Here is a 26,826-nt window from a genome sequence, read left to right as displayed (position 1 = left end):
CGGTACTTTCTGATCATAGGGTATATAGTATGTTATAATAATTCACTTTAGTTTACAATACATACGTATATACATATATTATTTAACTAAAATATACATATAATATATATATATTTATATTTTTTTTATATTTAATTGGCGTCAAGTTAAAACTATGAAGTAGTATTATAACTAAGTAAATGATTTTTTGTATTTGCCTGCTTTATTAGTAGTTAATTACTTTTTATTGCAATACGCAGACATATGTGGAAGCAGTAATGTCCTAATTTCGTTTTTTATAGAGGAATCAAATAATATTAAAACTATGTCGATGTTGGTTTATATCTAAGTGTGCATTTTTGTTTGTCTAAATTATGTAATTTTGATTCCAACAAAAAACATTTTTCAATTTTGAGAAGAAACAACTGCATCAAAATTAAAAGCGCTTATGTACAATTGTTGGTAATTTTGATACTAGAAATTAGAGGAATTAACGCATATTCTTCTCGGCGTATGTTTTATGTAATAAAATTGTTTGCAAATTTCATGCGAGTGTTTATTTACTGTTACTCTGTTAAAACTAAAAATTATAGCCAATTCCAATCAAGTTACCATTTCTACACGAGACCGACGCTAGGTACATAAATATACATACATACATACTAATCGATGAAATATGATGAGATACTTTGCATTTAATTCTCTCTAGATGAGCTTTTCTGTTTTGCATTGCAATTCAAGTTACCCGCCTTTCTTAAACCGATGTTTGCGGTACCCCTTCAATAACCTGTGTGCGCGCTTGAGGTTGTGGCGGTATCTGTGTGGCCGATGTGGGTGGGAGTGATCGTTGCAGCTGTGGTGCAGAAGTTATGGTTGCCGTGGTAGTATGAGTGTGGGTGCGCGCACTGGGCACCGGTGTTGTGCTGCGACTGCTTATGGCACCAGCTACGTTGGGCCCTGTGCTTGTGGGGACAGTCGAAGGTGTCGCTTTGAGCTTGGAACTTAAAGGAACCGGTGCGGCAGAGATCGCAGCTGTTGTAGTTGTTATTAATGGTGTGCCTGATATTGGTATAGATGGCTCACTTGCTAATAAACGTTTTTCTTCTACATTTCTTGGTTGTTGTTGTTGTACAGCTGCTGCTACTGCACCGTTATTGAGGGAGGTCAAGCGTGAAGGACGTGCGCTGCTCGAGTTGCTAGTCAAGGTACCGCCATTCGTTTCCTTTAGTGAAATCGCCGACTTCAAGGAGGACTGACTGCCCGATTTCTGTGTCATGGCCAATGAACTTGGCGAACGAATGGATGTTGTATCCGTGTGGATTTTACTGGCCAACGTTTTGGACGATGGAGAATCACGGTATTCGTAGATATTGTCTCGAGATCGGAGCGCATGATGATTCGCAACCATATGGGAGTTGTCTACACCGCTATGTTGATCATTAGGTAGCTCTGTGCCATCAGGATTTATGAAAACATCTTCGTCGTAAAAGTCTGAGCGCCTATGTTAATGAAAATAAATTTAAAAAAAATCCTTAGAAACCTTAGATGCAACTTTGAAACATTTGAAAATAATGTGTAACAGAGTTCAAATAAGAATAATAAAAAAGTAAAAAAAAAAACACTGTGTGGCAAAAAACAAATTTTTAATATATTTTTTCCCAGGTTTGGACGTGTTATAGGCCTTGGAAAGTAGGAAAATACTGTATGCTCCGAATCTCGAATTTACCCTCAAAATCTGGATTTCGGTTTAGGTTATAAGTTCAAGTACATAACTAAACTTTATGTATTCGCTAAAAATTGTTGTATGCCATTCAAAATAAGATATTTAGCTGCTTAAAATGGTATATAAAATGTTAATATATCTTAAGGACAGAAATAAAGAACCTAAAACATTACCAAAATTTTAAATATGAGGAGGGCCGGAAAATATTGCCGTTTTTGTACAGTAAATTCGAATAAATAAATTGTTTACAAAATTTTCTTTTTAGTCAATTATGTAATCACCCTCGTTGGCAACAACATTTTGCCAACTAATGTGCAAATTTTCAATGCACAAAAATAACGCACATTTTTCGATCCGATAAAAATCAATTGGTTTTTGAGCAATATATCTGGAGATCGCAAATTTCGAAATTTATTGTTTCTTAAGAAATGTTTCACTGGAGGCAATAAATGCAAATTCCATGGCGCAATGTCGGACGAGTATGGCGGGAGAGGCAGTACCTCACACCCCAATCCTTAAATTTTTTCCAGCGTTTTTCTTGTGCAGTGCGGTTCTTTATTATCATGTTGTAAAATAACGTCTTTTCTATTGATAATCACTGGATACTTTTCAATTAATTATTGATTTATTCGATTGATGATTGATAGTTCACAGTAAAGGTCTGTATTAACAGTTTCTCCCGGTTTAAGCACTTCATATGGACGATTCCACAAATATCCCACCAAACACAAAAAAGTGCCTTTTTCGGATGTCACCCTAGCATAGCAGTCCTTGCTGACAGTTCATTCGGAGAGAGCGTCTTTTGTGTTTTGGATTATCATACAGGACACATTTTTCTTCTACAGTGATAAGCAATCAAAAACAGTTCTGTATTGTAGCGTTGAAGCAATAAGTTGCATGTCGTGCTTTGGTTAGCTTTGTTTTCTTCAGACAGATTATGCGGAACCCAAACACCCGTTCTGTCTGTTTTACGAATTTGTTGCAAATGTTCTTGGAAATATAATTGTAAGTATGATAGCTTATTCACATATAATCATAAACACAACCGCGTAAACGAAATGATCGTTTAAAAAGCTATTTTGAATTAAAAAATGTACAAAAATATCTAATTTTGGTTGTATTACAAATGTTGAGCCAGACATGTCTAAGCATACGAGTATGAAATATTTGCATCTGGTTTATTTTATGTTTCTATACACACATCAATCGATTTTTAAATAATTTCGTGTCATGCGCTCATTAAAAAAAAAGTTGCTATTGAGTGCCTAAAAAAATTTAATTTAAAATTAGAAATTCCATCATTGCATTGAGAGGCTACTTGATCCGGTTTTCCGAGGTGAACGGCGTTTGGCGTTTTTTTTTTCAAAAATCAGCGAACGTAATGCCAAGCTCGAAAGCTCATTACCAGATCATGATTTCCTCGGTAACCACATCTGCCGGGAATCCTGACCGCTTCTCATCAAAAGCGGGTGTTCCCCACGTTTAAATTCGTTGAACCAATATCTAACTATGGTCATAGATGACGAAGCGTTCCAATAGACAGCATCTAACTTTGGTTTTATCTCCTCGCATTTTTTCTAATCCAAAAACAAAAAGCGAAATACCGAACGATACTCTTTTTCCATCTTAGCGGAAATCTCGGAGCACGTCTTACGCGAATAGCTGCCAAATCCAAACTAACCTATCAATCAGTCTGAAATTTGTTTTGCCTCTGTCATCAAACACGGGCACTTATTGAACCGCCCGCGTAAGTCAAATACATATGTTTGCAGAAATTGTTCTTACCTTTTAGCATTACGCCACATAATACAGCAAATTACCACTAAAACGATGAGAAAGAAACAAGCAACCGACATTGTCCAAAATGCAATTTGCAATGGTTCCTTCGGCTCCCACCAAAATTCTGTTGTGGGCGGATAGGTGGGAACTAGCACTCCGACTACCGTTGGTAAATATTGCGTCCAAAACGCACATTCCGTTTGCCGATAATTGAGCAATATTGATGAGTTAAACGTAGTATTGATATTCAAATAACGCAGTTCTCCTTGGTAGGCACGTTGGAAATGCATGCCCAAAACTTGTTGTGGTGTCGGATTGCTGCAGATTTTTTCAATTAATTTTTATTCATAGTATTGTATGTATGTATATGTATTAACACAGTGTGTACATATGTACTTATTAATTAGACTCACCCATATCTAGCGAAATTTGAGTAGGTTTGCATAAAAAAGTGACTCATATTTCGATCATTGTCAGTCCACATGTTGCGCTGTAGATGTTCCTTCTTGGGAAAGAATTCGATGTCCATGAATGGTGCACCTGTGAGAAAATAGTGCTCTATATCGTGCGGATATTTTCTCCATTGTGGATAGTTCAGCGCCTCCACAGTTGTGTTCAGGACATACATATAAACCGGAATGCGCTGTTCCAATAGTAGTTTGACCATTTGGTCAACTGGTGCTCGATAATACAAATCAGAAAGCATATTTATGTACTGATCGCGTAAAATTGTACTATTGTTGGGATCTGGCCAATAGGTATACATGTATTTAATAGCCTCGTACACGCCATTCGGATTCAGTGTGTAGTTGTAACGGAATACATGTTCGCGAATTTTTTGATCAAAAAATTTATTATCGATTTCGTAATAAGGAGCTAAAGACTCATTTTGTGCTACAAAAAAAGCTGCCTCTTGGGTCGTCACACCTGTCATATACTGCAAACCACGATTGAATTGCCCTTGTCTAATTAGAGTTTCGGGTGTTTGTGTAAGGAATCTCCAATCTTTTTCACGCCAACCTTCATACCAATCATCGCCGGGCACTGTGAAGTTGTGATCCAGCACTGGACCCCAAGGGAACGTACCTACTTGAGGAGGAAATTCCGCATTGCCTAGCTCATAGAAGCTGCGCCCAGTCCGGAGGCAGTTCACTAATTTCCATGACGATTCTATGGAACAACCGAGCAACTGGCCTAACACACGACTGGTGTTCTGTGCACGATATTTATCTTGGATCAGCGCCCAGTCCGCCAAGGCTGCTCCTGATTGTGCAATAATTCGTTTCACTATGTTTTTAGTTTGTGGTGCAACCATTAACAGGCCCGCAGATGCTGCGCCCGCACCAGGACCAAACAATGTAATCGATTCCCGATCACCGTTGAAAAACTCAATATTGTCATATATCCACTTCAGAGCCATAACTTGGTCTAATATCCCATAATTGCCAGGCGAGTTCTCATCGCCGGTCGATAAAAATCCGAGTGCTCCAAGTCTATAATTTAAAGTGACAACAACAACATCATAGAATGATGCGAGTATATGACCTTGAAAAAGATTCGAGGCACCGCGAATGAATTCCCCACCATGAATATAGACCATCACAGGATATTTTTGCGCCACACCAGCACCAGTCTGTTCAAAATTAAAATATGTACATTTGTATAAAGCACAAAGCATAACTTAAATTTTTACTTTTGGTGAAAAGATGTTCAAGTAAAGACAATCTTCATCCATGTCCGTTATGCCTTTGGTTGCGCCTGTATAGCGCACTGGTTGTGGACACGCCGGTCCGTAATCAACAGCTTGCAGCAGCTGCCATCCACGGTGCAAACGTGGTGGTTTAAAGCGACCCTCGAAGGTTGGAGGTAAGGCATAAGGAATACCCAAAAAGACTGAGCATTCACCCATCACCCTATCAACGGTCGAATGGTATGGCCTGTAGAAAGATTTGGGATCAGGATTGTCGTACATGTAGACTTTAAATCCTTGCACTTGTCCATAATTGGTCGTGACGAATACGTCGCGGTCTAACGTGAGCGAGTCACGGCGCTGTTTACCCTGCAAATCTTCACGCCAACCTGCCAAAATGCCAGGGAAAGGAGTATGCGCAGCATTCGGATTGTTCTGTAAAATAAAGAGTAATGAAATGATAAACGCATACGAATACAAAGAGACGCACATGACACAACTTTTTAACTGCACAAAATTTGATGGTATATTTTTTCATAGGTTTATTGCGCATTGCCTGACGAATAGGTCAAGTAGTGCATTGATCTATAGTTCAATTACTTTATTTGTGTAATCAATGTCAGACCTCTGCCCGGCACATACACAGTTCAACAAAAAAGATGATTTTCTTGCGCTTGGTTTAATCCGTTATATGTACATATGGATGTACATATGTATATTTGGGAAAAAGAGCAATAGAAATTATTTGTAGTAACGATACGGTTTTTATGACTACGTATTGTACATAGGCATGATTCATGGTACAAATGTATGTATATTATGTACACATTGAAATAGCTGAGTTTGCTTGTATGTCGTTTGAAACATTAAAATTATAAAAAATTATTCTTCTGACGATCGTCAGCGGTAATCAGAAAAAGTAGCACAGCCGAGAAGTAAATTCATTTCAAATAAATTGACTAAGCCGGACTGAATAACCTTGCGCCTAGTGCGAAATATTTTTTAAATAAATATACTTTCAGAGATTCCAGTAGAGTGCATTTTTTCTGCACTGTAATAAAGGCCAATGTGTTTGACACATCGTCCAAATCTGTGATGAGTTTCATGATTGCGCAAATGTACATGTCATTTTTCGTATTATTCCCTAATATAGTTACTCTACTAACATATAGGTATGTATATACAATACTTTGATTTTTAAGTTAAGTAATGGAAAATATGAGACTTACATAGTTTTTTTTAATAGCGGTCCCCTCGGCAGGCAATGGCAAACATCCGAGCGTATTTCTGCCATGAAAAGCTCCTCATAAAAATTATCTACCGTTCGGAGTCGGCTTAAAACTGTAGGTCCCTCCATTTGTGGAACAACATGAAGACGCCCACCACAAATAGGAGGAGGAGCTCGGCCAAACACCCAAAAAGGGTGTACGCGCCAATTATATATATATCATATATATACAATATATATAATGGAAAATATGATATCTGGCTCGCTAAAGTCTTTCCAATTTCCCATACCTATTCTTCTAGTCTATATTTATTCTATATGCCTCTTCGATTAACCAAACATTAGCAAGTGACGAATAGATGAAGCAACTCGTTTAAATAAACAACTCACATCAGCTCGTTACTTGTGTTGTTCGAGCTCTGTCAACACTGTTTGTATTCTCGTTCTTCTTATTGCTGTTGTGGACTAAAAACTAAGAAATAGAAGATGTGTGAATACGACGGGAAACTCTAAAAAAGAATTCGCAATGTTGAAGTAACAAAAGTCTCCCTGTATGAACACGGTCTAATGAAACTGTCATGAAATGGAGTAGGCGGCATTGAAAATAGTGAGTTATACCAACTTTATGAGGTATAACCATATTCGCTAGCCCGGAATTTTGGTCTATAATTTTATTGTTGCCAAGTGAGTCGAACCAAAAGATAGCGTCCAGAGAAGTAGCGAACAGAGGGTGCCTTATATATAATAAAAAAATAGTTTGGAGAAAAAGAAATCCATTATTTGGTCAGTAGATGGCTGTAGTGATCGATATCGCGTAAAGTTGTGAATGGTGTTTATCGTGCCGATACTGTAACACCGAATTACATGCAATTTTGGATTCGTCTATTCCGTTCAGGCATTTTTAATGTTAAAGGAAATGTCGAGAATGTCGATAAAATCACAAAAATAATCGAAGTTGCCGGCATGTTAATAGTAAAGCATGGCCCAGGACCTAAAGAACGACCAGCAATTTTAAGCCATTTGCGCAAAAATTTTACGCAAAACAATAGATTTCTTTTTCCCAAAACTAATATATAAAAATGAATGTCCGTATAAAATCAACTAGAGAGCCTGAGTATAGAATGAACTAGAGAGCCTGAGTGTTTTAGGAGCCACCAAATCTCCTGGTGCTCCTTGGCTCGAATTTTTCAAATTTCAATTTCTATTTCAACTATGCCCTGAAGCGAATTAATTTAAACCGACATGTTAAGTTTGGTTTCGAGCCTATGAGCGAAAAATTACCGAAAGATGGCGCTATGCCCGGATCAGTTTTCTTTTATTTATATGTATACAAATGAGTCTCTATTTCCCTATGTAACGTCGTAACTTGAGAACAACTTTTGAGATTTCATTCATCTTTTTTCTATTTTGCTTCTTTCTGGCTGTTTAAGGTTTTCGAAGAAAAAACTTGGAAAAGGGTGCTGCCAGATTTTTAAAAAGAAAAAATTAACTTTAATGAACCACATTAACGATATTTTTCAAAGAAAGTATGAAAATATTCAAAGAAAAATTAAAAATCCTGGGTAAAATTACCACCTATTGAAATGAAATTACAAAAAGCGTATTTAGAAATACTTATGTATACATACTATTTAAATATATATACGCAGGTTCGAATAGAAAAAGTGGTCGCCCCGGGGCAGGCAATGGCAAACCTCCGATTGTATTTCTGGCACGAAACAGCTTCTCACAAAAAAAAAATTATTTGCCGTTCGGAGTCGGTTTAAAACTGTAGGTCTCTCCATTTGTGGAACAACAGGAAGACTTAGTGTTAGTAGGAGGAGGAGCTCGGCCAAACACCCAAAAAGGGTGTAAGCCGTTAGAAAAAATACTTTTGCCGGGTATTTGCTAGTATATATACCATATATGTATTTATATGCATAATATATGTACGTATATGACTACAGATTTACTTTTTACATTTGCAAAGGAGTACTCTTTCATTTCTTACTTTGGCAGATCTTATTTCAGTTCTACTGGGTTTGTACGCAAAATCCAGATATCAAATTCAATTTATCTAGTGTACTTTATATATGAACATACCCGTATGTGTATATGAATATATGCTTAACTTAAGCTTGTCAGATTCAGTAACTCAAAAGTATGAAAATTCAATAAATCCACAGCATCATTAACGAGCATCGATTAATAACTGAGTTCTTGCATAGATATGTGTATGTACATACATTCATATATATGGAAAAAACTCATACAATAATCTTATTGTTTAAAAATCGGTATTATTTGAAGGGTTGAAGAAATTATTAACTTTGGCTTTGAAATGCTCAAATGATGAATGCATACAATGACCGCGTGGTCAGAATTTCTACATTGGGCACACCAAATTGTTTTTCCCAGCCCAAACCTGCGGTTTGGAATTATAAATATATTTTATAAGTATCTAAAGTGTAGCCATGCCCATCTAGAGTAAGATTCTATATCAAAACACACGTTAAGAGTCGTAAGCTGGCACGAAATGGATGCTACAGCACGAAGAAGAATAAGATATCTCGGCCGGAGAAAAGGCACATACGCTCTGTCCAAACCATTTCTATCTTAGGTTTATTAGAGGAACTGGGTTTCGATAAGGTACTGTGATAGTGCAAACCTCATTTTCATTCATTCATTCATCAAAACACAATTAGTTTTTGGAAGATAATGATATGTCGTATCTCGTATAAATCCATTGCTTTTATATAATGAAGGTGGATCAAACTAAATACATATTTTTTTAGTATTCATCATGGAAAGACTTACGCCTCAACAGCGTTTACAAATCGTACAATTGTGTTACAAAAATCGACGCTCTTCTAAAACTGGAAGAATATAAGGCTATAATCGAAATATGTATATATGTTTATTCCAAAGCGCTTGAATAAAGAATAAAGAAATAAATAATATGAAAATCATATATTTTCTGTTCTAAACCATATCTATTCTATTTTAGTGTGCCCAGCGAAGGGGGCCGGGTTTGCTAGTATGTATATAAAAGTGGAAACTCCAACAAAAAACTTGTTAATATTTTTATAAAATCGCATGCGACTAAGTTGTATAAAACGAAAGGGTAGATCACGAAGTACCGTCAAGCGGATAGGATAGAACTAAAACGTTTGCAAATTCAAATCCATTGATTTTAGCTCCAAAAACTCTTCGCAGAAGGTTGAAGCTGGCAAAAACCCGCACGTTGACAAGCTCAACATATAGTGTTTTAGAGTTCAAAGAATAACGTTTTACTAAAATTATGTTTTGAAACCACAAGAATTCTGGAATAAAATATTTTGCACAGATTAATACAGTTGAAATATTCTCATGGCTGTGTCTGTGTATGGAGAAATAAAGGAGAATTCGTGACTTATAAATGCACTGAACCGGCATTTAAGGCGTCTAAAAAAGGAACTATGGTTTGGGGATGCTTTTGCGAAGTGGACCAGGGAAATTAGTAATGCTAGAAGGAAAAGTAAATTACAATATTAACTTAAATATATAATTGTCGAAAAAGTCTTGCGGTATTTCCGCAAGCTTGTCTTTGCAAGCGCGTAGTTCTAGTTGTATTCGTCGCATCGGTTCACGCTAGAGCTTTTTGGAAAGCTCTTTTCACGTGCTAACACGTGTTTGATTAATTGTTGTTTGCTTTTAGTCGTTCGTGAGTTATAGCGTCGCAAACATGGAGCAAAATAAAGAGAAAATACGGCATATTTTACAGTACTACTACGATAAAGGCAAAAATACATCTCATGCTGCCAATAAAATTTGTGCAGTTTATGGACCCGATACAGTTTCCATTTCCACCGCACAACGATGGTTTCAACGTTTTCGTTTTGGTGCAGAGGTGATCGAAGATGCGCCACGGTCCGGAAGGCCTGTCGTCGAAAATTGCGATAAAATCACTGAATTGAGCGAAAGAGACCGGCATAGTAGCAGCCGTAGCATCGGCCAAGAGCTGGGCATGAGTCATCAAACCGTTATAAACCATTTGAAGAAGCTTGGATTCAAAAAGAAGCTCGATGTATGGGTGCCACACGACTTGACGCAAAAAAAATTTTTGCCCATATGGATGCATGCGAATCGCTTCTGAATGGCAACAAAATCGACCCGTTTTTGAAGCGGATGGTGACTGGCGATGAAAAGTGGGTCACTTACGACAACGTGAAGCGCAAACGATCGTGGTCGAAAAGCGGTGAAGCTGCCCAGACGGTGGCCAACCTGGATTGTGTGTTTGGTGGGATTGGCAGGGAATCATCCACTATGAGCTGCTCCCCTATGGCCAAACGCTCAATCCGGACCTGTACTGCCAACAACTAGACCGCTTGAATGCAGCACTCATGCAGAAGAGGCCATCTTTGATCAACAGAGGCCGAACGCCAGGCCACACACATCTTTGGTGACGCGCCAGAAGCTCCGGGAGCTCGGATGGGAGGTTCTTTTGCATCCACCGTATAGTCCGGATCCCGCACCAAGTGATTACCACCTATTTCTGTCCATGGCGAACGAGCTTGGTAGTCGGAAGTTGTCCACAAGAGAGTCCTGTGAAAATTGGCTCTCCGAGTTTTTTGACAATAGGGAAGCGAGCTTCTATAAGAGGGGCATTATGAAGTTGGCATCTTGTTGGGAACTCGTCATCGAACAAAACGGCGCATATTTGACTTAAATCGCATTATTATAACCAATTTTATGAACAATTGAAAATTCAATAAAAATACCGCAAGACTTTTTTGACAACCTTATAATTAAAGAAGTAGCAATACCTAAGGATGCTGATAGATAGCGGTTAACTGCTTCGATTGCCACCGCAAGAAAAGTAAAGACACACTTAGAGGAATGAAATATAGAAATTGCCGCCTCAAAGTCCAACCCTATTGACTAAATGAAATGAATTGAAAATGCTTTGCAATATTGAAACTGCGTACATATGTATATCGCAGCAAACATCTAAAAGATCAAGGGATCTAAAAGATCAAGAAGGATATTCATGAAAATTGGGATAAAATGACTTCGGATGAGTGCAAGAATGTTGTTGCTACCATAAGTGATCATTTAGCCAAAATCTTCCCTGAACGGAGCCTATTAATATTATTAATGTTTACTTTTGTAAACTTTTTTTCACATGTCTTTCGGTTTCATGTACAAGATTTAACAAAATAATTGGAGGTTTATTGAGTTTACTTTATACTTTAGGATTCTATTATGTTTATGTTATTAATTTATAAAAATATTTAATATATTTATATGTGTGTATTAGTTTGGGGAAAAAGAAATTTTATGCTCGATCTTTAGTCAACTCTGCTTAGATTCGCCAAAAGCGCTGACATCCTACATGATGTCTACTTTCGGCATTCATAGAGGTCGGTCTCCATCTGGTATCGCAAGGGACCAAAAAGTCTATGCGTGGCTTATTGCCAACCAGGCTAACCTATCCTAACCTTAGTCAACTCCGATTATTTCTGTGATTTTATTGACATTTTCTTTAACATCAAAAAAGCCTGAACGGAATCAACGCAACTAAGATTGCTCGATTGCATTTTAGCTTAATATATGGCATTTATCTAATCTTTAGGTTGAGGCGCCTGTAGGCTCCTCACAGGGTCGTCTTAACAAAATTAGGGTTCGTCGGGAGTGAAATACGTTGCTTGTTATGGTGGATTTTGAATGACTAACACTGAACTCAGGAATTCGGTTATTGCGGTATTATTTTCGTCTTTTTATTTAAAACACTTTGTGATGTGGGACCCGTACCCTCTTGCCTCCAAATGCTTTTATAATAACTTACCGGATCAAATCGAAATCGGTCCTCGTTGGGCATTCCCTGTGGATATTGCCCAGGTGAATTTCTGCCTGGATAATTTGTGCCATAACCGTTTGGCAAGTAGTGCCCATAACGCCGATCATTAAAAATATATGTTCTAAAAATAAAATGGAGCAAATATTAAAAATACTATATTTAAATCAACTTACTAAGTCTTACCTGTAATCAGGATCACCTGGGTTTGGCCAATTATAATCATTGACACCCGGACGTGAGTAAAAATGGGGATCACGAGTCTGCGCTTCAACTCCACATAAAATGCTTAGTACCACATAAATAGATATGGCGAAGACTGTAGTGAGATGCAGTTTGTCTCGATATTTAAAGTTTTTTATTCGAATAGTTGTTATACTAAACAATGGAGTAAGTTTGTTGTGGTGTGGCTTGCCGCTCCTGAATGTGTGGCTTAGTTTACGCATTCGATTTTTTGTCTGTTTGTGTGTCTTCATATTGCTTGTGGACAAATTAGGGACTTTTTTGTTCTCTGCTGTCGATTGTTCGGAAGTATGATACGAGTAGTTTAGATAGTTATTGGCCTCAAATCTTTCAGGCGCATGGCAGTGTTATGTGTTGCTGAGTCGTGATATATCTTATATTCTGAAAATCAAAGGTAAAAACTTCATAAACGGTCATTTGTTGAGTTCTCAGGGATTAGAAAAATATCTAAAAAATGGAAAGCATATGAACTATGCCGTATAGTTTAGTTTAAAATGGGATAGAAATACTTTCAATCGATTGAATATTAATGAAAAGAAATGAAAATGAAAGAATATAGAATAAGAAATCTTATATATAAAATAAAGTCAACTTTTTGTGTGTGTTCGCTAACCGGCCGTGTCTTTGCACCGAATTAAACCAAACTTACACACATTGTTAAGAAGGTATTGAAGATGGTTTCCGTATAGTTTGGATACCTATTGGTGGATAGGGTTCGAGATATAGGTCAAAACGTGGACCCGGGTAACCTTTGGATGTGTATATACAATATGGATATCAAATGGAAGCTGTTGGTGAATGCTTTAGTTCAGAGTATTTTTCATGCCGCTCCGTGACTAGGGTCTCGAGATAGAGACCAAAACGTGGACCCTAGAATGTGTTTATACAATATGGATATCAAATTGAAGCTGTTGGTGAATGCTTTACTACAGAGTATTTTTCATACCGCTCCATGACTGGGGTCTCGCGATATGGGTCAAAACGTGGAATGGGTAACCTTTGGTTGTGTATGTACAATATGGGTATCAAATGAAAGCTGTTGATAAGTGCTTTAATACGGGGTAATTTTCATACCTATTGATGACTAGGGTCTCGAAATATATGCCAAAACGTGGACCCGCCGTGTGTTTGCCCAGCGAAGCGGGCCGGGTTTGCTAGTATAATATAAAAGAAGTCACTTTGTTTTTAATTTTTAGTAGTACCACAATTAATGTTTTGACAATATTAGTTTAACAACATGTATTCCTAATATGTACACCTGACATTGCAATATGGTATTTCATACTAATTTTTTGTCTACACACTAAAAAAATGAGATACAAATAGGACAAGTCGTCATTTAATCTTCAAATTAACTGTGTCGAAAAAAGTCTGACTAATGAAGATGATTTCTTGGCACAGGTTAACCACGTTTACTTGTCATATATATAAATGAGAATTGATATAGGATTATTTTTTATTGGATTAAGAATATATCTATGACGACAAATCAATCACAATTAAATTATTGAAGCAAAAACTATTCGTGTTATTAACGAAATAAGGCCATATATTTTAAGAGGCCGAAAATTTGGTTCATTTGGTGATACAAAAATATGTAGATTTGAGGTGAACAGTTTTTTGACTCGCAAAGCAGTCAAAGAGCCAGTAAATACTACGCAAAGAGCTGCTGAACTTGAAGAAGACAACAGGATAAAAAATATATACCTACTTCATATTCCCTGCGCATGATATCGAACTCTCAAAATGCAAAGCTTAAATAATATGAAGCCAAGATTTATTTACAAAAGTTTGGGCATTGCGCAGGTTCGGCAATTTTACAGTAAAGTGTCGCCACAGTGCGATCTTATTTGAAATCAAATTAACGACGGGAAAAGAGACAAAATATACTCTCCCGCGTTTTTTGGCATTATAAAAAAATGTAATGAAAAGAACGTGCCCAAATATTTTGACTGCCTGCTCATTAAACATTATTTTCCTACATATTTGATCACTCAAATCAAAAAAATATGAACCAATGCACCGCTGTTTGTCTTTTTATGGCTTGCTTTGAAAAGAGATAAACTATCTCCGAAGCTTACTATGCCCAAGTTGGATTGATGCACGGACGCGTAATCGGATGATAAGATTCAAAGAAGTACGTTACGAATTGTCGTCTCGTTCAGCATACACATTCTCTAGCTCAGCGTTTCTCAGACTGTGGTGCGCGTACCACTCTCAACGTCTCAGAGAATTTTAAAGAACAATCTGATTGGTTGACGTCACCGGGGACAAGACAGCGGTTTGTTTACGAAAAAACTGAGTTCGTATTGGTGATATGCGAAAAAATCAAAACAGTACCCGCTCATCTTGCTTCGTTACTGTCTGAGCCATGACTGAGGGGACGAATGTGTGAAGGGCAGAAATCGGCTACGGAACATAAGATGACGTGGCAACCGATGTTGCTTGCACAATTTTGTTTTTCACAATAGCTGATGGCTAAACTTGGTAACTTAGTGTTACGGGGGTATCCGAAGGTATTAAACTAGGAGATAAAAACGACAAATAAAATAAATGATTGCTGAATTTTATTTGTTTTTGTAGTACTGATTTGTATTTTGTGGTACTTTTTCGAACTTCGACTTATAAAAAAATCCTATTCCGTGAAGTACTATTTTGCGAGTATACCTAAGCTGGAGATGCAATGGAAACTGTGACCACCTACACACAAAATCAGATTCTCAATATGCTCTAAAGGACTTAAAACGTTTACACCTCTTCAAAAATCCACCAGAAATATAAATTGAGGCTGTACTCTGTAACCGGTTGGAATGAGCTTGGACCTGTGTGGATGTTATGATATTGTGATGTTCAAGGCAATAAACTGGCTGATAATTGACGAACTGCGGTTTTTTGCACCGGAGCGAATAATTTATTTGTTTTATGGTCGATCATAGCAGGAGCAGTGGGGTACATAAATAATTTCATTAATAAATCTGAGAGTCGCTCGTGCAGTACTGACACCTTCAAAGCAGCCAAGTTCTTCCTGAAAAGGTCTAACAGTGTGGTAGCAAAATTCTTTTACACACAGAGATGGAATAGTACGAGGTCTGTTAGAAAAGTATCCGACTTTGTTTTTTATTTCTAACACCTGATAAATTTGAATTACGCGCGCTTGCATAAGCAGACCTGCAACCTTCCTGTACATGTGTGAATTTTATCCCGCCTGTCGCTAGCGTCAGTTGCTGTCAAGCAGTGTGAACGTAACATGGTATTTAGTGCTCTCGTCGGTTTTTGAATACCTCTTGGTGACGTGGAATGCTTCCACTGTGACTACTGCATTTTGGTTTCCGGGTCGTACCCTTACACCCAGGACTCATCACCAGTGATAATGGTGTTCATGAAGTCAGGATCACTCTTTATGGAGTCCAGCATGTCTTCATGAGACTTCAACACGAATTTCCTTTTGCTCCGCCGTTAGTAGCTTCGGCACAAATTTAGCCAAATCTTCGGTCACAATGGAGTGAGCCGAAAAAGTGCTGATATCTACCTCTTCTGCAATTTCTCGGATAGTCGCACGACGGTCCCGCATCACCACAGCGTTCACTTTGGCAATAACATGCTCAACTGACGCTAGCGACAGGCGGGAGAAAATTCATACATGTGAAGGAAGGTTACAGGTTTGCTTATGCAAGCGCGCGTAATTCAAATTTGTCAGGTGTTAGAAATAAAAAACAAAGTCAGATACTTTTCTAACAGCCCTCGTATAGAGCATGTTCATTGCCGCTATATCGGATATATTGAGAATGGACAACATATCGCACCCTAAATACAAAAGGGTCACAACTCAAAATGTAACTTCTGCTCAAATATGAACGAGACGTTATCAATAAAACGGTCCGCGGATGACATATGGCAAAAATAATTTTTTTGTTTTTTTGGTAGGACTGTTATAAGCTTACATGGCAAATTTCAGCGTGATATGTCACATAGTTTGTTTTCTGTGCTACTGTAAACAAGTCAAGCTCGAGTGTGGAAAATTTTGAGTTGTGCCCCTTTTGTATTTAGGGTGCGATATGTATAGTCTTTTTCTCTCGAAAAACTGCTAAGATTCATAAAATAATCAGGAAAGTTTGCAGAGAAGCAATAAATTACCACCCCATATGCCTTTCCTTATCCATTAAATACTCTCTCTAGCGCTTAAGTGTAATCGGTAATAATGGAGAGTGCTTGAAAATTGCGGTCGGTCACAATTCCTGCGCATTCTACTCCCTGCCATCCTTTATTAGTAGCGTCTAATTCAGTAACTTTTAGAGGAAAATATATAACTGATTGTATCTTATTCATCTAAAAACTCGAAAATATACTATTTTGGAATTATTACGTTAATAGTCAGATTGAAATGATAGGAACATTAATGAGAAGAAGTTTACAAACTCCGGAGCACACAAAAGTTGTTTCTAACCATGTATTAATTTATTAACATAATACACAGATGGTACAAAGATTGAGAGCCGACAAAACAAACTCGTATTTCGATTGGCTTGGAGGAATTAAAGAAAAATCGATTTCAAAGTTATTCTCAAACAACAGACCAAAATAAACGGAAAGCCATTAAATCCAATGCCAAACAGGGATTATAAAGCCCAACAAGTTATTGAGAACATGTAGATACGATATATATTTGTTTGGCCGAGCTCCCCATTTAGTTTGTGGCGTGCGTCTTGATGTTATTGCACAAATGGAGGGACCTACAGTTTCAAGCCGACTCCGAACGGCAGATATTTTTATGAGGAGCTTTTTCATAGCAGAAATACACTCGAAGGTTTGCCATTGCTTGCCGAGGGGCGATCGCTATTAGAAAAATGTTTTTCTTTAATTTTGGTGTTTCACCGAGATTTGAACCTACGTTCTCTCTGTAAATTCCCAATGGTAATCACGCACCAACCCATTCGGCTACGGCGGCCGCCAATACTGCACTATATAATAGATGAACTTAATTTAGATATCGCACCCTAAATACAAAAGGGTCACAACTCAAAATTTTCCACACGCGAGCTTGACTTGTTTACAGTAGCACAGAAAACAAACTGTGTGACATATTACGCTGAAATTTGCCATGTAAGCTTATAACAGACCTACCAAAAAACAAAAAATTTATTTTTGCCATATGTCATCCGCGGACCGTTTTATTGATAACGTCTCGTTCATATTTGAGCAGAAGTTACATTTTGAGTTGTGACCCTTTTGTATTTAGGGTGCGATATGTATACTCGTAAGTAGATATATTTTATTAACGTTGAATAATTTTGCACGAAATGTTGCATGATAATTACATATTTTTTGGTTGATTTCTGGCGTACGGAATGACTAAATTTAATAAGCAAATAAAAACAGTCTTAGTCAAAATACTTGGAACTTAAATAGTTTAAACCAAATCTATATGGGCATGTACAAACATTAGGGCAAGTCGAAAACAATTCAAAAACTCACCTAATCGCTATTGGAGTGGAGATTATCTCGGAACAAAAAATAATTTCGATGACTACACGAAAAACCGTCAATAATTGTATTTTTTGTAACCTTGGCATTTAATGCTGGATTTTTATAAACGATATATTGTTGTAAAAGGCTTTACGATTGCTATATTCTGTTAAGGGTTTTATTAATCTCATAAGTCATTAGAGTTGTACCTATTAATCCACCGAATTGACGTGACAAAAAACAATTTTTACAAGAGAATGGTTCCAATTATCTGTGGAAAAATTACATTCCCCTTGTATTCCCATTAAGCGGTGCCCAGTAATGATACAATTAGCCGAATTAAAGCAAGCCCGGCCTAGATTGATGAAGGATACAGTTGTGTTAATTCCTTCTAGATCAGGCCTGTCTTGTTATCTCGCAAGTGGACCACGTGGTCCACCTACAGTTGGCTTGTATGATGTCGAACCACCTGATCCACAGCTTATTTCAGGATAGAGGAATGTTCACATACTGGCAGAATTGGATGATATAAGATCAGTTACAATAGTAACGTACTGCAGTAGACAGGTAGCCGCAGACTTAGATTCAGATATAGCACTTTTGAGTGGAAAAACGATTTGAATTGGGAAGCAGTGTAATCTAGCTTCTTATGTGTTCCCGGAAGAGCTCAAGAATTTTGAAGTTCGCAAATGTGAAATAATTCCAGCTTAGTTATGCATTCAGTTTGATTGTGTTGCAATTAGGCCGGAATTTACCATAGACATCTATGCGGAGACGGCCTAATAAAGTCACAAGAGCCTTAGTAGGGGAAGATAGCGCTTCTGTGAGTAGCATAGACTCCGCCCTTTGTACCCCTTCCAGTTTGCTATTGGATACCATATTTCCTACCAAACAGTGATCCCGTAGAAGAGGATGGACCTCACAATCGCTGTATACAATCAGTGTACTATGCGCGGTTTTAAGGCCCATCTTTTACATACACGTATAACCATTTGCATGCATATAGGACAGTGGCCGCATTTCTGGATCTGTCTTCGATGTTTAGGTTCAAGTTGAGTTTATGGTCTAAAATAATCCCTCGGTAGTGAGTGTAAGCCGGCCCCTTTTAGCCTTGAAAGCAGGTATTCTATATTTGATTGTGAATATCACCATTTCAGTTTTTCTGGGGTTAACATCCAATCCCCTCTCTGGGGAACGCTACCTTAAAAGGTAGTGCAATAGTTCGCTCTGAACTTGGAGATATGTACTTCCCTGATGCTGTTAATTAATAATATCGTCCATGTAGGTGAAATTTAAAAGTAGAGGTTTACAAAGAGATTCAATATTAGGACAGCGAGGACGCCTCCCTGAGCAGTAAAGCCGTGCGTTCTGCATGCTTAGTAATAGCCGCTCCCCCTATCTTCCCTATCCGATCCAGATGATGTTGAAAGCGCCTTCTATATCAAGAAAGTCACCTAGCGTAAATTCTTATAAGCTCCTTTCACTTTTGTTTATAAGAGTTAATAAAGTCATAAAATGACTTTGGGCTAGAGGTAATATATATTAGTTTTGAATTTAGCAATGCATTTCTTGTAACGCAGTTTGTTTATTTCCTTCAGCACACAGCACACTAGTGAGAAGTTAAACCAGGTCATTAAACTACTTGGCATTTCGTGGTTCATTGAGCTGCTTAAATAGTGGAAGACATTTACGTAATATGAAATTTTATACATGTATTGAAATGTATTAAAATGTATTTTTTACAACAAAGTAAAATAGGCTTAATTGAAAAACCACAATAATGTCAATGTGTACAGTACGAGTATACATAGAACAACGGCATTGTGTGCAAGGCTATGCTTAAAATATGAAAATTTAAAATTTGTTTAGTTTGTTTTAAACGCAAAATAAGTATCTTCACGAAAATTTCAATATTTTAAAATAACTCTTAGGTTATCTTGGTTTGAAAATATTTAATACTAATCAATTTGAGATATTATTGAAAATCATTTAAAATAATTGTAAATTTTTTTTTTCAAAAGCCCTGTTAGCGATCCATAAATATTGTTTTAAGGGGCTACACACGTCCGAATTATTATTTTTTATAGTTTTAGGCGTATTTCTGTGGAAGTCGATTGTAAAAATTTCCCATTGATACAAAGTTATGGTAGAAAATGTAACTGCCCGAGGAGAGTTTGATGCGCACAGGTAGCTGTACTTCGTTTGAGGCACTTGAAAGTTTAAACTCATTTTTCTCGAAACTACTTCTTCTGGCACGATCTGAGCTGTCAATACAGTTTTTATTATTTTTTGATGTGGTTTTTTTAAATATTCGAAAGTGCTTTCTCTATAGATTGGATTTCTAATATTTTTATTAAAAAATTTTATAAACATACTAGCGTACCCTCGCCCACTTCGCTAGGCGATAAATTCAATGATTTGCTGAAATAGAATAAAATTAATACGAAACAAAGCAAATTCTTTGATACAATTTCATTCGAACTTTATTGTAACACTTTTTGGTAGACAACATTTGTGGTTTTTCCATCTTTCGCGTAAATGAATAATGACGATGGTTTGCCTACTCGTGAGCAAGCTACATACAATTGTCCATGAGAAAAAATTGGGTATTCTAAATTAATACCGCACATTTGTAGAGACTGTCCTTGCACCTTATTAATTGTCATAGCGAAGGCAAGGCGAATAGGGAACTGCGAATGGTAAATCCGCCGGAATCAGTGGGATTCAGGGTATCAAAATGTCTTCTCCTTTGTACTTCCCTTTCAAAATTGTTGCTTCGATAACGTTACCCATTCGATAACGTGCCCCAAAGTCGGGGCACATTACTATTGCGCAGCATAATAATCGGTGCTCCAATTTTTAATAAGTAAATTATGAGGTGGTAGGCCTGGCTAATCGAGTGAGTTTAAGAATTCAGTTGGATAATTTACGACCTCATCTTGATCAGTAATAGTGTCCATTGACTTATACGCAACTATGTCACCAGGTATTTGATCTAAAATAGCTGAATTTATATCATTGACGTCCTTATTTTTCCCAGCTAAAATTGCTCTTTCGCTGAGTCAATCATGGTTTTTGTAATGTTGAACTATGTTTGGAAATACACTCTGTATCAATGCCTCTTTAGATTGTGCAAAAGTGCAGAAATTGTAAGGCAATGTTATCATTCCTGTTGTTTTTGAAAAAAGGTTTATTTTTTTGGTTACAAAGTGTTTTTTGAAGTTTTGAAAAACACTTCGCTCTAATAAATTTCTTCTCAGTTAATTGCTGAAAATTAAATATTTTGAAAAAACTATTTTTTTTTAATTTAACGTTTTTGAGAAAATTTTGTTCTTGAAAAAATTTCATACTTTTGTAAAAGTTTAAATTGATTTGTTAAAAAAGATTTTTTTCCGCTTTGAAAAACACCCCCTCGAAAAAATGTATTCTCTATTAATAGTGGAATATGAAATGCTTTGAAAACACCATTTTTTTTTTAAATTTTGTTTGGTTTCAGAAAATTTTGTTTTGAAAAAATTTCACACCCTTGAAAAAGTTTTATTTTATTTTATTTGTTTAAAATTTTTGAAATTTTTTTTTTTGTAATTTTAGAAAAACACCTCTTCGAAGAAATTTCTTTTATCTTTTTGAGGAAAATTTGGTTTTGAAAAAATTTCATGCTTTCGAAATTTTTTTATTTTACTTTATTTCTTCAAAATTTTAGAAAACAATTTTTTTTATAATTTTCGAAAAACATCCCTTTGAAAAAATGTTTTCTATGTGTCATAGTGGTATTCCATTAACTTTTAGGATTATAGTCAAATACTTACAAATATCTACGCTTTCACAAATAGCAACAATAAACAAATTTCCTCAAAACCAAAAAATTTATTTTTTTTCTAAAAAAATTCTAAACAAACAACGTAATAAATTTAGAATTTTGTGCTCACGAAAAAACAGTATTGTTTTTATTGTATTAACTGAAAACCAAAATGTTGCAAAAAATCAAAACAAAACTAAATTATTTTTTTGTGTTCATTTGGTCCATATGTTCCATAAAAAGTTGATATGGTAAATAATATGCAGGGTCTGATACACGCAAATTTCCATTGACCATTATAGTGACAAAATTATCGATCACCAATTCCAACAGGATTTCAAAATCAGAGTTGGAATGAGTTGTTGTGTGGTGTACTTCTGAAAAAATGAGAAATAAACAAAATAAATCTAAAAATTCGAATTCTAACTTTATCTTGTGTATGTTCTTATTACCTTTGAATTTTTCCAATGAAGCACCATTCATTTTAAATTTTCCAAGAATTTTTTTTATCATTTCGCGTTTCTTTCCTTTTTCATTCGATTCCAACATTTGTTCATAGCCGAAAACATCGTTTGCAAACGCATTCATTTCCATATAGAATTGGTCAAAGAAAGCATTGCTCAATTGAATTGAAACATTATTTTCATAAATACTTAGGACCTTAACTAATGCACCTTGGTACATACCTAACGCAGATATTCATCGCGACCTTGACATCGATACTATTGATGAAACAATACAAAGCGCTAGCAGAAGACACATAAATAGACTATTAACGCATACAAATCCTATGATGAGAAGACTACCAAATAAAGAAAAATCTACCCAAAGTCGGCTTAACCGTCAAACACCAACAGATCTTGCAAAATCCTTGTAATCAATTGTCAACTAATCGTATATATCATTGTTTGTTAACCACTTGTTTTTAAATAATATGTATATATTTCTTCTAAATGAGCTTGGGTGCATTGGCCCTTCAATATCACTCTCATTCCATCTTTTTGTAAATCAAATTACTTATTGTCTAACGACAGGTGTAATATTTTATGGAAGAAATAAAAAAAAAAAAAAAAATTTCATTCGAATCATTTGAAATTTCTGTACACAATACATTTCTGTATCACAATACAAATACAAAAAATTCAAAAAAAGTTGTACACATAAAATTACACATAAAATGAATGTCGATTCGAAACTTACTTTAATCTAACAATCGAGCAAGTTTTGTTTTGGACAATATTTTGATTTTTTCTTTTTTTTATATGAAGAAAATATTTAAAAGAAATTTTTTTTTGCTAAAAACCTTCCCCTAGTGGATCCCTATAATATGAAAAAAGAACGAATAAAATTGGCCTCGTATCGGCCCAAAAAAATGCGGACAAACGAACATCATTTCATTTTTATATATATAGATAATAATTAAAGTGTGACATTTATGACTTTTTACTTACTTCAAAAATCCGGCTCGATAGACTTACAAGAATTTTTTTACTTTTAACAGATCCATCAACATTTTAAGGAGAAATGATGCAGAGCGTGGAGCAACTTGTTTTTCATTGTACTTTAGGTCAAGTTATATACTAATTTTTGTAGAGAAAAATTAAAATTTTTTTTTATAAAGTTTAAGTGTTAATAAGCAGTGTATAACATTTTTATATATTTTTTCCTACCGTTATCCCTTCTAAAAACAGTTTTTATTTGAGCGCATTTTTGGCGCTGAAATTTCCGTTGATTCAATTATTTTGTATACACAATATGAGATTCAAGTTTATATGGGGGAGAAAAGCTATATGAAGGTTTCAGTTTGTATGGGAGGTGCTACGCTCCCTTTGCCAATACCTACCACTTTTCACCATAAGTCAGATATTGGCAATTTGTGTAACTGTATCAACATTATCTTAGCTTTTGCAGTTCCGGAGAAAAGCGATTTGGAAATTTGAGTTTCCAATATCTACTACTTTTCACCATAAGTACGACATATACAATTTATGCATTCGTGTCAAGTTATAGTTCTGTAGCTGAATTTCTTTTAGAGATATATTGATTTTCGCATTTTGGCCTATGTGTCAGATCCCATTAGTGTGGCGTATTTATGCTTACAGCAAACCAAAAATTAACTAGGGCACTTGTTTGTTCTGACTTCAATCCCTTATAACTCAATCAATTTTGAAAAGGCAAAAGCCAATGTAAAGTATTGTGGGTATACATCCGCAATTGACGAATTTTTAAGTGATTTGGCAATATTAACTGCAGAAATTTTCGGGTTCTCGTTTATTAAACGTATAATCCTTCTCTTCATCACATTTGAGTTATTTTTGGAAACTCTTTCAGTACCACTTTTTCTAAGAAAAGAATAGTTTTCATTATATTTTTCAATATATTAAATACTGTCGACTTGGTTTTTTTCAAAATTTCCGCGGTTTAACGCACACTTTTGCCCTCAAAATGGTATTTCACCATAAGTTCTTTTAAATCACTCGATGTTTGCTTATTCATCACCACTCTTAAAAACTTGCAACGTCAATGGCATAAATATAAAACCAAGATTTGCAGTTCAGTTATGAAAAAATATCGGAATACACATAGTTTACTTAAATATGCTAATAAATTAGGGTGTGCCACTTTTTTTTTGACTTTGAAAAACTATGCTATTGCGGTAATTACTTAAATAAACGGAGTTGCTGTTAATTCTAAAACAAAAATTATGCGTATTGAATAGTTAAAAATGAAATATATTCAACGCAAATGATTTCTTAAAAATCTGTGAATAATTTCTTTATTTATATAAATTAGAGTTTTTTGATTATTGTATTTTTGGTTCACTGTATATAATATATAGTAATATATAGCAACGATATAAAAGACTATACATATCATATACACGTATGTCAAATTTGGGGCTTCTTAAAAAAGTTTAGAATGATGTATTGTAATTAAGCTTTGAGGAATGAAAATCTAACAAAAAAAGCAAATTAATTCATTTTTTATTCAGTGTTGATAAATTTAAAAAAAATTATCGGAAAACGAATTAAAAATTATTCGCTTAAAACTGTAGGTCCCTCCATTTCTGGAGGAAGAGTTGCTCTGCCAAAAAGTATGTACGCGCCAATTATATACTCATATTGTATGTTCCTGACTATTCTGACTATTCCTATATTTTTCCCTAGGCTTACCTATGATCTGAAAGTACCGGGAATGTTTAAATAAAACAAAACAGAGTTAAATTTCAGGCAAATTTATTTTATCTCCTTCAAAATATGACTCGTCTGAAGCAACACAGATGTGCCAACGCTTAACCCAGGCCTCCATGCACCCCTGGTATGCCGACGAAGGGATGGCCTTCAGCTCTTTCGTCGCATTCTCTTTGATCTCCTCTATCGACTGAAATCTCCATCCACAAAGTGGTAACTTCAACTTGGTAAACAAAAAGAAGTTGCACGGAGCTATATCAGGTGTGCTCGCACGATGGTATTTACTCGGTGTTGGGTCAAATAAACCAGCGCAATTCGGGCTCGGTGCGATGGCGTGTTATCATCATGCAAAATCCAAGAATTGTTTGCCCACATTTCCGGCCGGCCAGGCAGACACTAATGATCCGATGGCGCTAAAAAGTGACAGTTGTGTGTCTTACCAACATAAGAAAAAAATATGGACCGGTTCCCACGTGTGCGGTTCGTTTAAATTAAACACTCCCGGTACTTTCTGATCATAGGGTATTTTAATTTCAGTTGCATTGCATTTCATTTCCATTAAATTTAAATAATACATTTTCTAAATTGTTAGTTTTAAGTTTGCATTGTTTAAAAATATAATTGATTTCGAATTTTGTAGCTTCCAACAGCTATGCATTATAAAAGACTTAAAAGTATTACAAAAGTCTTACCGTCTTAACAGCCCCATTTCTTAAATAAATAAATATACGATGATTCAATAAGAACTTTGAGTGCGAAAAGTTTCACTTGATATCGTACGGTGAAGCAGCGTATGCTATACTCGTACATACCACATATCAAAAACGAGGTACTGCCAACAGAAATAGAGGGCAGTATGCGGTTCTGTTAAATTTCGTTGTACAGGCCAGAAATCAACAACATTGCACATTCCCCTTCATTATACGTCATCGCTTTGGGCCTTACTTGTAGTGTATTATCTTATCTTTAATTTACAAATTCATAGTATTCGCAATACCCCTGCCTTTGCATACAAAATTTTGGTACATATCCACAAACATTATCTACTTTGCTCACATTTTATTAATGAAAAGAAGTTTCTTAAAAGTTAAGTAACAAAACTCACTGTTTCTTTGAAGGCATGCATCCACACATATACGTAACAACTTTGTTTTTGAACAAAACAGTCGAAGAGCTTCAACCATATGCGGCAACGCCCAAAATAGCGTCAAAATCGTGCTTGTTGTTACCTTGTTGTTTGTTTGCCCAAAGTTGCTATTAACATTACAAAACAACAAAATACGAGCACAAACCGTAACTCGTCTACATTCACATAAACTCGATCGCTTTGGCAGCGCTGTTATGAACACTTTGACTCTCACTGGTTATATTTTTGCTTGCTATTGCTATTATGCTTTTCATTTTATTCAAATTGACATTGTGACAAACTGGCATTAGCGACGGTGTGTCAGCCAGCGCGATCAACCCAAAGTTGCAACGTTCCACGAAAAGGGTTGACTAAACGTGGGTAATTATGGGCTTACTAGTAATACTCGTACACATGTAAAAGTCACACACTTGTTTACAGGTAATACAACTACATACAAACATACACACTAATGCATATATTTATGCATATGTATATGAGTACATATGCAGCACTCTCGGAGAATCCACTACATGCACACCAACATTTTGTTAACACGCACACATTGTTTCGCTTTTTGGTAACTTCGTAGGTGTAGTGTGTGTTAGATATGTTGAAAATTACTGAATTTTATGCATACCGTTGTTACTGTACTGGAAAATACATACACTTGGATTTCTTTTCATTATTTCTTATTTGTTAATTGAAATTGAATACACTTTCAATAAAACAAATCACACCAAATTATTAACAACACTTTAGCGTTTTCCATACGAGCACAACTATCTGA

The 26,826-nt window shown here is 35.9% G+C and overlaps 1 protein-coding gene across 4 annotated transcripts; it reads right to left on the bottom strand.

Annotated features, from left to right (window-relative positions):
* Positions 1-378: 378 nt before the first annotated feature.
* On the bottom strand, positions 379-26,826 carry LOC129248058 (neuroligin-like protein glit-1). 4 transcript variants are annotated; one of them, XM_054887482.1, is made up of 8 exons: positions 26,777-26,795; positions 26,016-26,689; positions 12,401-12,838; positions 12,206-12,338; positions 5,175-5,606; positions 3,895-5,114; positions 3,488-3,799; positions 379-1,478 (listed from the first exon to the last, which is right to left on the bottom strand). In XM_054887482.1, the coding sequence occupies exons 3-8, from the start codon at positions 12,688-12,690 to the stop codon at positions 734-736; spliced, it is 3,132 nt and encodes a 1,043-aa protein (XP_054743457.1). In that variant the 5' UTR covers positions 12,691-12,838; positions 26,016-26,689; positions 26,777-26,795; the 3' UTR covers positions 379-733. The 4 variants fall into 4 exon arrangements, with proteins under 4 accessions (XP_054743457.1, XP_054743455.1, XP_054743456.1 ...); XM_054887480.1 differs by having other exon boundaries at positions 26,016-26,826; XM_054887481.1 differs by having other exon boundaries at positions 26,677-26,826.

Source organism: Anastrepha obliqua, chromosome 5 (assembly GCF_027943255.1).
Source record: "Anastrepha obliqua isolate idAnaObli1 chromosome 5, idAnaObli1_1.0, whole genome shotgun sequence".
NCBI lineage: Eukaryota > Metazoa > Arthropoda > Insecta > Diptera > Tephritidae > Anastrepha > Anastrepha obliqua.
Note: the sequence above shows the minus strand (reverse complement) of the source record. Positions and strands in the feature narration are given on the sequence as shown.